Source organism: Mus caroli, chromosome 1 (assembly GCF_900094665.2).
Source record: "Mus caroli chromosome 1, CAROLI_EIJ_v1.1, whole genome shotgun sequence".
NCBI lineage: Eukaryota > Metazoa > Chordata > Mammalia > Rodentia > Muridae > Mus > Mus caroli.
This window is the reverse complement of record NC_034570.1, coordinates 149,208,995-149,221,480: the sequence shown is the minus strand read 5'-3', so window position 1 is coordinate 149,221,480 and position 12,486 is coordinate 149,208,995. Positions and strand designations below refer to the sequence as shown.

General features: G+C 39.5%; 1 protein-coding gene across 1 annotated transcript in view; it reads right to left on the bottom strand.

Moving 5' to 3' along the window:
- Astn1 (astrotactin 1) overlaps window positions 1-12,486 on the bottom strand; it is a 319,074-nt gene that overhangs the window by 102,814 nt on the left and 203,774 nt on the right. The window contains exon 9 of the mRNA XM_021156108.1: window positions 4,255-4,329. Coding sequence (XP_021011767.1) covers window positions 4,255-4,329 — 75 coding nt within the window. The remainder of the gene's footprint in view (window positions 1-4,254; window positions 4,330-12,486) is intronic.

Genomic DNA, 12,486 nt, shown 5'->3' with positions numbered 1-12,486 from the left:
GAAAGTATCCTAGGAACTTGGTCTTTAATACTTAGGCAGAGAAAAGGGACTTTTCTCTTTCTACATTACAGAATCTCTGCTGCAGTTCATGCATGGAATTGTGCCTGGCAGTTTTTCCAGGTTCACCATCACTGAGCAGAAAGTGTGTCCTTGGGTAGCAGAGGAAGATGAACACAATTCCTAGACTGAGGGAGTCATTCCACAAATAGTCATTAAATAATAGATAGGATATTTTGTTTCCTTCATTTTCAACGATGTTTCGATGACATACCCTCAATGTACAAATTTAAAGAATGCCTTGGTGAAGCTAATCCTTCCTGGTAAGCAGGATGTGAGCTAACCTTTGAGTTTTGATGGATCTAGTGACCAAGACATTATTTTTCCATGAGAAGAAGATGAACTGCAAAACAATGGAGTCTCCTTTGGTCTGTGCTAGAGTCGAGGTGAAACCCTGTAGGCCAAGGCAAGTTTGATATGGAATGAGACTAACAAGTATTGAGAATTTTCAAAAACAAAAGCAAAAGAAAGAAAGAAAGAAAGAAAGAAAGAAAGAAAGAACGGAGGGAGGGAGGGAGGCAGGAAAGAAAGAAAGAAAGAAAGAAAGAAAGAAAGAAAGAAAGAAAGAAAGAAAGAAAGAAAGAAAGAGGAAGAAAGAAAGAAAAGAGAAAAGGCACTTTTCAGAGCTCCTCATTTATTCTCAAGACAGCCCTCTCAAGTACTTTGGCCCCATTTTACAAATACAGCATCTAATGCTATGAAGCTATCAGTGACCTTCCGAGGGTCAACCCTTTGTAGGAAAGAAAGATGGAGTTTTTCAGGTATGGATCCCAGCAGCTTGTCAGCCCATGCTGACTTGTGCATATGAAATTCTAAAAGTTTCTTTCATCTGCAGAATGTACTGAACAACTCCAAAAACCAAATATAGACTAAGCTGTTAGAAAAAAGAAAAAGAAAAAAAAGCTGTGTCCTGAAATCTCATCTGTCCCTCATTCATGCAAATTTGTCAGGAATGACTTTTAAAACACCAGCCAGTGGAAGCTGGGCAAGCATCTGGATTGCTCGCCCACGTTGGTTCTCTAGAGACAGCTGGGAGTGACCACCGCTGATGAGGACTCAGCCTTATGCTTCACAGTTCTCTTGAAACCCAGATAGAAATTTCTGTCCAGAGGCAAACCCTCATTTTCCAGTGTCAGACAGAATAATTCTGCTGTCTCTCTAGCTTGGTGCAAAATACATTGTGGGGAAACATAATAGCTCTTGATTTGGCATCTCCACCCTTCCCCAGGCCAGGAAGAAGGTATTCTCAGGGACATCATACACATTTGGAGGGAAGGTCTCTCTCTCTCTCTCTCTCTCTCTCTCTCTCTCTCTCTCTCTCTCTCTCTCTCACACACACACACACACACACACAGAGAGAGAGAGAGAGACAGAGAGAGACAGAGAGAGACAGAGAGACAGAGAGAGAGAGAGAGAGACAGAGAGAGAGTCCAGTGGACTGGATGGATCTTCACACTGAGTCACTAAGAATGTCTTTGATGTGAAAACTCAGCTGGCTGAATCAGGACCCTTTTGTGTTTAGTTTGGGATTGGTGGTTTTCAAAGTGGGGTTCACCATCCATATCATTTCCTAGACTGATTTCAAGAGCTTGGGAGATATCTAAATTGAGTACCTACATATAGCAACCAAAGGCTTACTATATCTTCAAAACTATATCCAATCTGTAAAGCTCTGTATGCAATGTCTTTCCTCCAGAAGACAACCACCTCATTCAGAAGCAAATAGCTAAGTTAAAAATAAATATGAGATAAATTTGTTGACAATTAACTACTGTAGTCATTCATTGTGAATCAGTAGAATAAAGTTTTATAGCAATGTTTGTCAACATGGCTGTAGGTGAAATTTACCATGATATGTTTAGAAAGTATTCATTTCCTGAGCATAACTCCCAGAACTTTTGAATAAACTGGTTTGTAAAGCCTGGGGATTATCACATAGGGCCAGAGATAAAAGGTCACCTCTTGGATGAGTCTGAAAACTTAAAGGCAGGAAGCCTCTTTATCAAGCCTGTCAAGGTCATGTCTACAGCATCTGAAACCATGCTTTGAAATGATGGATGCTCAAGAGATTACAGATATGGAGACCTGGTCAGGACCATGGAAATGTTCAATGTTTATATTATGAGGAAAAGATGCAATCTTACTGAGTGACAAGAGTATGAGAAAATATTGAATATAGTGGATTGGGTACTTTAGAAGGTAGGTTTGAATGGAAAATTTCATAGGAAAATAACAACTTATTTAACAGGTGAATATCAACACTCAATGGCAGAAAGATTTGAATGCCAGAATTTTTGCTCTATTTCACAGGTGAGAGAAATATGTAGTGGCTTGGAATTGATGAGAAAAAAATTATGAATTAGTAGAACAGCAAATAAATGCCTATTTTCACCACTGACCACATCAAACTTTTCCTGGAATTGCCACTGGTAAATGGTTGACTTAGATGCGAGAATGGTTTTAATTTAAAAGTGATTGAAAGCAAGTGAAGCAAACCTATTGTATTCATTTGAGAATAGGGTCATTGTCATGTTAGGGACCAAAATTGTTAATAACATATTGATCATCCCACTGGCTCCTGAGGTGGTGAAGTCATGGATTAAAGCACACACCTGCTCCCTCTGTAGTCCATGGCTGTTGTATCTACTCGGCAGCCAGTACAAGCTTGAAAAAAAAATGATGCTTGTGGAGATGGAACATTTTCATATGCAAGTTCTGATCTAATAGATCAGAACTTTAACCAGAACCTTTGGTCACTAGTGTTAACTTTAAATTTGTAGAAAATGAAGAACTTATCTATGCTAATCAATAAAATTTCTCTTGACTTCCCCTTACCTCATTTGTGTTACCTACAATGGTCCTGGAAGTTGAGCAATAAGAAAATGAAGGGAAAGTCATCCAAACAAAAAATCATTATCAGAAAATTTAAGACCAAGGAATATTGTTGATTTCTCATAGAGCACACACATTCAAAGGCAGGCTGTAGCCAGTGTCATGAACTTGACCTAACCTGCTCTGGGAGAGGCAGTCTGGAGACTGAAGGGTAAGGAAAGACCATGTATGGAAGTGGTTATGTAAATGTATACTGTGACTGTGTCCATCCTAACTCATGAAGGCAAATGGCACAAGCTGCATGTATGTGCTAGTGGGCTCAAGGATGCAGATACAGGGGCAAAATCAACACAAAAGTCCATGTGACTGACATCAAAAGGGTTAGAAAAGGTAGCGTTAAAGGATCCTCAGGCAGCTGTGTTACTGCAGTAACAAAGAAGCAAGTTGTCCACTTGACCTCCAAGGCTCTCCATTTCTCTAGCAATGGCATGCAGGAACTGAGTTCATTCTTTTGACAGTTTCCACCTGTGAAGATCTGTTCAATTCCTCCAAATGTGGGCTTGCTCATGGAAGAAGACAAATGTCTGTGCTGCTAGGCCAAACACCATCTCTGACTCTAAGTAGGTACATGGTAAATGTGTGTTAAGTGAAGGACAAACTGACTACCAGAATGAACAATACGATATTAGATTGGAAATAAGCTTATGTTCCAGAAAAGGCCTGGTGTGAATTAAATTTTATGAAAATTCAATAGTTCATGGCTGGTACCCAAATTCCCCCTTCGCTTTGAGTCTTTCTAATATGTGCTATTTATTACCAGATATGCAGGTAGAAATTGGGAGGGACTAGAATCATCAAATTTGATCAGGAGGGTAATAGATAAAAGAAAATAATAATGAGGTAGAGTTTAGAATAGAGGGAGGCAGGGGTGGGAGAGATTAATTTTGAACAACTTAAGACTCTATGAAGAAGGTGCAAATTAGATGTAAAGTGGAGAGGCAGGAACTGACATTAATTGCCTGTTCTGTGCCAGATTTTGTGCTGGGACTTTCCCTGTATTATCTCACATATCCTTCACAATAATCCAGCCAGGCATGTAATATAGCCCCATTTAACAAATGGAGAAGCTGGAGGATCTGAGAGTTTAAGCACTTTACGGAGGCTCCCTGAGCTGGCAAGGAATGGAACCGGACTCTGTCTGACTTCACAATACCCAATGCTGCTGCTGGGTATGATTTGAGTCAAGTACATCTGTTTTAAGTTGGTAGAACATGTCTGAGTGTTTCCTGTGTTCACCACTCTGAATGTTCAGTGGGAGGTGGAGTTCCTGGACAAACACAAACACATCTCTGGACATGAACTTACCTGAATATTTTATCAGAGGGTTGCTCTCCCAAAACCAGGTCAAAGCCTCGCTGAAATATTGTGTAAGGCCAAGGCCTAAAAAGAGAAACATCATTCAATTAAAGTCCACTCAACAAACACTATCTTCAAGTCAGGTATCATGGTAGACCCTAAAGACCCCAAAATGAAGAGCACCAGAGCACATATTCCCAGACCTCAAGAAGCTCACTAAGGAGAGCGTATGTACAACCATGAAGCCAGGAAAGGCGTCAAAAACAAGGTTAGTATAAAAACTACTGAACTACCAAGAAAGCGGAAATTAATAGACAGGGCATTGCTACTATAAAGAGCAAAATGGGACTCAGTCATATCTTACACTCTTTCTGTTGTACATTCACAGAAATCTACGCTTGCCCTACTTAAAGAAGATGGAGAAGGGCATAATATCTCTAACAAGTCCAATTCTTTGAAACTAGGCATTTCTGGATATAAAATCTGCTCTACTATAGAGCCAGCCATTTGAGTAAGGGAGATAGTTCCCTTGTTCATTCTATTTCCTTGGTTTTTTATTTAAAAAATGGGTTAACAACAGCAACTTTGCAGACCCTCATGAAGATTAAGCAGATTTTTAGGACAAGGGCCAAGACTTGGGTCAGAGTCTTCTGTGTTTCTGGTCCCTACTTTAAAGGACGTGAGGTTTCTTAGTGTTTGAGATATTCCAGATGTATCCAAACATTTTAATGCCACTCATATAAACAGAAGCAATTAGTTCTTTTCGAGTTATTATGGTAGCAACATCTGGGTATTGGCAAGCATTCCAGAAAGTGGAAAAATATCTCTTTAAACAATGTGTATCCTTTTACTGGCTCAGACATGGGAGCCCCAAATGAGTCATTCATTCAAACAAGTTTTAGTAAGCCTAGAACTTGGGCTATTGTGTACATGGGTTGGACTTAGTCTTTCAATTATGGAACATAATTATGGAACAGTCTCATAATTAGTCCAATTACTGAGAATTTATTTTGGTTGTTCTTTGTTTCCTGGGGCCTACAAAAAGTCAGAGAATATGTTATTATCATTATTTGGGGCTAAGTCTAGTATTAAGCATTGACTCTATGGTTGCCAGTGGAAGGCTCATCACCTAGGAGATAGAATTGAGAGAAATGTAAAGAAGTGTTCTTGAATAGCACACGTATAGTTGAACAGCAGAACTGACATTTAAAAGCTAGGATGACTGGGATACTGCAGTGCCCAAGACTGATTTGCATAGCATAAAATGCCACCCCACCCCACCCCCCGTTCTATAAGCTCTTAAATATCATATGGTCATTTGCTTAAATGTTTAAAACACTATTTATAAATCTGAGTCCAAAAGCTAACTCCAATTACATATAAACACAAAGCAGCTTATACAGCTTTAATACAAGATCCATCTCGGGTGTGTAGCTATTGTGTCGATTGAGAACTTATACATTTGTATTGTCCCTGATTCATAAATACAACATATACTGGTTTAAATTTATTTTATTTTGTTATTTTTGAGACTGGGGCTAATGCAGCCCAGGATGGCCTCAAACTCACTTTATAGTTGAAGGTAGTTTCAACATCTTGATTCTCTTGCTGCTGCCTATGAAATGTTAGGAGTACTATAATGTACCATTAAACCCGATGCAAAATGGCTCATCCTCATTAGTCTCCATTGCTCTTATTATATTCACATATTTATCATGCTTCACAGTCGGTAAATTGTACTATGTTCAAATGTCTGCAGTGCACTTTTTGTACTGTAATAGAGTATTCTTATGTTAAAAAACAGTTATTATACCACAATAAATTACCTTCCTAGTTCTCACTTAATTACTACTAAAATATTCTATTTACTTGTAGAGATTTTGTATGCACAGCTTGTATTATTTACGGAATTAAAGGAAAATGAAAGAAAAATTTAAATGGTTGTTATAAGATGTGGTGTTGGGCTAAATCATGTTAAGAATCACCAACTTAACCTAACCAGTTAAACTATTACAGCCACAGGAAAGCCCATGTTTTGCAGCAAGAGGAAGTGGGGGCCATTAGGAATATATAAGGGAAGATACAGTACAAATGTACTCATTTTTATGCTTACTATTTATGAATACTTTCTTCCTCGGATTCAATTTAGAACTCTCTGAGGCTTCAAAAGTACCCAGCACTGCAAAACAAATAGCCCCCAAATCAAAGAACAGTTTCCCCTAAACAGATGCTAGCTATGTTTGCTGTCTTCATCAGACATGGGTATAGAACGGTGTTTAAATCTGCTCCTGTTTGGCTGGACAGTAAGTGATGTCTCCTTAGCACTACAAAATATGAACCAATTCAATAGCAGATGACCCAGGCAATTCCAAATACTAGAACAATTAAAAATAAAGAAAAGAGACTTGCTGCTCCATTTCCCCTCCTTGAGGATAGTATCATATTCATTTACTATTGTTTAGTCATTTTAAATAACACACATTTTGCCTCCAAGTCATTTCTAGATCAAAACTAGTAAAGTGTGGAATCGGAGTAAATTCTTGCAGTAGTCCCTATAATTTGTACACACACACACTCACACATACACATATACACCCATGTATTTAAGACTCAGTCAATCAACTTGGAAATACTTAAGCAGATGTATGCATGTTGCTCAGTGAAAGTAGAAAGAAGTCCCAGCTTTGACTCAATCAAAAGCAAAAGCAACTCATTTAGGGAGGGCTCAGATTGACAATATAGACTCCTCCACCCCCACCCCCACCCGTGCATGCTCACGTTTAGACATAGGAGGGAAGAGAGCTTGGTACATAGTTTCTGGAGTGTGTCTGCTTGATTTGAATTCCAGGACACCAACAATACCTATAGTGACCTTGGACAAGTTCCTTAACCATTCCACATCCTTATGTCCTCATCTGTGAAATGAGGGCAAAGGCAGCAGCTGTGTCTGCCTGGTAAGGTAGTTCTATTTCACCATTTCTAGAGCTGTGGTTCTCAACATGTAGGTTGTAAACATCCCCCTTCCTTGGGGGTCCCATATCAGATGCTCTGTATATGAGATATTTACATTATGATGCATAGCAATAGCAAAATTACAGTTAAGAAGTGGCAACAAAATAATGTTATGATTGGAGATCACCTCAACATGAGGAAGCAGCATTAGGAAGACTGGGAACCACTGCTGTAGAGGAAGGTATGTCTTGCCCCAAGATACAATGCAATGCCAGCACAGGCTATATATGTAAGTCAGATTGTAGGTACATTTGAGTAGGGGAAAGCCAAAGGCTCCACTCAGGGATTCTAACTATTAAGTATTGACACTAATCACCAAGAGACAGGGAAGAGAACATCATAGAATTGTTGAAGAATTCAGGAAGTTGCAGATCACACCAGCAAAGGAACAGAAAGAAACATTTATTTTGCTCCCCATTAATCAGAGATGATCTGCCAAAGATGGGGATTCTAAGTCGATATATTTACCAAGTATTTCTGGAGGCCTATTGTGTGTTGACTGTGGTACTAGGCAACAGGGCTTGGAATAAGAAGATTCTTGCTCTCCAAGGGATCAACAGTCTTTCTGAAGAAACTCATATCCACGTAAATCATTTAGAAGAGAATGTTAACAGGAGGGGTGGAGTTATAGGAAGCAGGCTCCACCTATACTGGCTGTAGATCCACCATCCAGAGAAGAGAAGACTGTGTGCTTGGCAAAGCCTGAAATGGAAGTGGGGAGCTTGGCTTACAGCACTGGAGAGGCTAGACCTTGATTCAGGAAGATCAGGAAGTAATGAGGAAGTAGATATAAAAGTAACAAAAATAATTTGAAGTTGAAGAACTGGGACCAACCACAAAAGGAGAGGTTTCTGTTATTAGAACTCCTTGCCTTAAGGCAAGAAAGAAAAATGCCCTGGCCCCCAAACAAGGAAACCAATCCTGGCTCAGAGCAGTGCTACCTCTTGAAGTTAGAAGCCAGTTCTTCAGGATGTTAGAAATGTCCTGTACTTTCATTGTCTTCTCCACATTGGTAAAGTACATGGTCAATGTCGGTAGTAACCACAGCTCAATTCTCCATAGGCCCAGACCTCAGACAGAAATGTCCTCTCCCTCATTGGCAAAACTATAACTGTGGAATAATTGCTTGCCAGGTCTCTCCACCAGATTATGGGTCAGGACAGAGGCAGGTTACAATTCACTTCAGTTCTTCAAGGTTAATACTGGGAAGTGCTAGGCATTATTAATCCAACAAGAAAATGTCACTACAGCTTCTACTATTCTGGTGCTTCCAGCAAGGCTGCCTATCAGTGCTGAATGGAGTGGACTCTGCCAAGGTTAGCTGTGTGGAGAGGGCACTAAGCCATCCTGGAACCTACTGGCAGTGTCAGGCCACATGTGATACATGGACCTGCCATAGAAGGATCTCTCAGTCTCTTGTTTCCTCTTAGATCTGTGGCCTCTACTATTCTCTGTGCTGCATGCAATACTCCTGTATTGTCCTAGCTCAAGGAAATGGGCAGAATCTGAAGTCAGAAAATAGCTGCTTTTGTTTTTAAACTTGATACAAAATTTCTTTCTGATAAGTCAAGGCCCAGAACATTGCTCTCCCATATGGACAGCCTCAGATGGGCTTTGGGTAGGTTTACCCAGGTCAACTGAGCAATTACCTTAGAGCCATTGCTTCAGACAGAAGCAGAAGAACATGAACTACTGCAGCGCCTACTGTAATGATGGCACAGCAGGTAGAAGAGTAGACATGCCACTCCCCAAGCTGACAACACTAGAAATCAGAATTGCTGTCTGATTTGCTCCCACTGCTTTCCTTCTTCTGTTTATGTATCAGGCAGTATCCACAGCATATCTAATCTTCTCCAGGCATCTCAAGTTTCTGTTCACAACTCTCCCTCTTTCCCAAGTCCTAAGGATTTTACCCCAAGTCCTAAGGATGTGCCGAGCAACAAGTGGGTCAGCGGTGGCCGTGACCGGATGTTTGGTCTTATTTCTGATTACTTTGACATTTACTTCCCTGTGTAACTTGGATCGAATTGAGTAAAAAGAAATCCTGTGTGATCAGCCTGCTTTGTGTTGGGCTGAGAATTCCCTCCCACTAGACTCTTTCTCTGCAGAAAGGGACTACTTGTGTCCCACACGAGGCTCCTTTATGTGTTCAAGTGCTAACTATGATTTCCTACTAAATAGGGCACTGGAAACAGAGAACAAAGCCTTTGGCCAGAATGTCGGATGATGGACTTTATGCTGGAGGGCATCACAAGGGAATGGTGGATAAATGTGTGCCTTTATCCAAAGTAAAAAGGATAATAATGGTTAACTGTGCCCAAAGTTTCTATGTGACACATCATACCCTCAGGGTCTTTGCAGATACTTTTCTACCTAGAATCCTGCCTGCCACAATTTATATTACTCTTAATGTATACCATTAGTTAGTAATATTGTTTGAACTAGTAAATAGTATATATCTCGCTGTTGTCATTGTATGTCGTAGATAGCATTAGCATAGTATTAACTATGGAGCATAGTGTATACTTTTTAAGTTCGCTTAAAAGCAACTTTCTGAAACCCAAGTCATCCCTGGCTCTTTTCCTCACAGAACACAAATAATAAATATTTCAAGTAATCAGCTAGCATACCCTCCTTAGCATCTGTAAAGGTGATGATAACTGTTATGTTCCTGGTATCACTGCATCGCACAGCACATGCGGAGTCAACCTCACTAAATCACACATGATTGACGGTTGGACAGGCCTGGCTTTAATCTTGGGTGAGACAGTCATTAAACTGCCTGACCTCAGTAAGTCACTGAATTTTCACAATCTAGTATAACCATCTATGAAATGTGTAGATGACAACCAATGGGCAATTTCAGAGCCCATCTGGAGTTAGTAGTCACCAGTCAGTAAAGTAGACAAATGTAATGGCTGTTGACGTTATAGGATATTAGAATATTTTGGTAGATATTTGGACAAAACATTACTTAGTATATAAGCATAGACTCCAGTTATTTGGGATAAATTGATATTTGATTCCCAAGGAAAACATCTTTAGCACAGCTTATAGAATACAGAATGAACTTAAAAATGCTATTTTCTATCTATTATGGGTTTACATTCCTATTTGGTGAATATAGAATGCATTTCTAATGTCATATATAAAAATAAATTACAATGATGATGGTATATTTTATAAACATTATCTTGTAACATATAAACCCCAGGGGATGTACAATTAAATGCTCTTGAGATGGTATCTATTGTTCAATGTCTATTCATAGATAAGGAATTAATCAGTAGTATTTGTGTGTAAATAGCATAGTTATAAGTAACTAGCAAAATAGTTAGGGGTGGATCCAGGAGCTAGACCAAGCAGTTTAGAGCTAGGCCTCACCACTTGTGAACTATGTGACTTTAGAAAATTCATACTTCCTCTATGTTCATTCTACTCACTCTTGGACCTTGCTACAATCATTCCATAGCCACACCACCTTCTTCTTCTCTCCATCCCTCACAGTCTGTACCGTTGCCTCTCTCAAGGTTTCTATCATTTTAAATTATTTCATAGTATTGAATAGAGTGGTCCTTCCAATATTTGTGCTGAATAGCTTTATGTCAACTTGATAAAAGCTAGAGACGTTGCAGCTTCAATTGAGAAAAATGCCTCCATAAGATTGGACTGCAGGGCAGCCTGTAGAAGATTTTCTTACCTAGTGATTGATGGAGGACCACCCAGCCTATTTTGGGTAAAGCCACCCCTGGACTGGTAGTCTCAAGTTCTACAAGAAAGCAGACTGAGCAAGCCAGGAAATCAAACAAGTAAATAGCACCCTTCCATGGCCTCTGCATCAGCTCGTGCTCCTATGTTCCAGACTGTTTGATTTCCTGTCTTGACTTTTTCATCTGGTGGAATATGGTGTGGAGGGTTGAGAGTAAACCCTTTCCTTCCCATGTTGCTTTTGGTCATGGTGCTTCGCCACAGCAAGAAAAACCTTAAGCAGAACAACGTTCAAGACCCTTCTCTCATGATCTTGTCTCTCCCCTTCATTTATATCATCACATGCTCAGTTGCCAATATTGGAAACTCACTGTTGGTTTTGAGCTCAAGAATCTCAATATCCAACCCTCATCATTTACCTTCTTGCCTCATTTCTGATGCCTGACAATATTCTAGTGCCATGAGGTAGAAAGTCCATACAACCTCCACTTCCCTTTTCATAAATGAAGATTAAGTTCTGTCATTAGTTACTAATCAACTCCCTTTCATGTTGCCCTCAGTCTCCACATCCTTGTCCTGTTTCCACTTCAGTTTCTGCAATACGTCAACACTGGTTAAATCCAATGACCATGTGGCTCCATTTCTGTGTTACACAAGTTACGACAGCTAACAACCATACTTTTGATCTCATTATAAATCCCTGACTACTACCTTCAGTGTGCACTGAATACTTCCCATTGATTAAGCTACATTTCTTTTGTCCATTCTTCCTCCTTTCCTCTAGACCATTATTTAATACCTTCTTTCTCCTTGAACCCTTGACACCTGCCCCTTTTGGCTTCAGCTAATGTCTTCCCTCTACACAACTGAGAAGGAGAAAAAGGCAATAAGATTCCAAGCTTCCTTCATCACACTCACCCATTGCCAGTTCTGCAACTATGGCTTAGCCTCTTGATGATAATGAGGCATGGGAAATTCATGTTCTTGTCTGCAAGGCATAACAGCTCACCCTCGGCATCTTACAGGCAGTGGACTATAAGGCAGAAGCCCTACATGGAACTTTTAATCCAAAAAAAGAGAACACCACAGAGCTTTCACTTCATATGTACCCCTGATATAGTTGAATGAAGTATGCATAAATAAATTTCAATCATTAAGAATCTTAGGTTTAATTTTAATTCAACGTTTTGCAGTAGTTTTCATCCTATATTTTATGTGTGAACATGAATATATTTTACATAAATTATTTTATTTAAAGATAGAGGAAAGAGTTACCCTATCTCTGCCTGTGTATGGCTCAAATGTCTCCTCTAAAATAGCACCTATATCATCAACTGCACACAGTGAAATAATTTTTTTCAAAGATGTGTACCTAGCTTCTTATAACCCTAGGATAAATAAATTTTAACTATTATCATTCATAAATTAACATGAATGGTGGTTCTAATCGTTAAAATGAAAATTCTAATCTTTGTATTGTATACAGAGTATGTTCATATGTCTCTGTATGTCTCTCTCTCT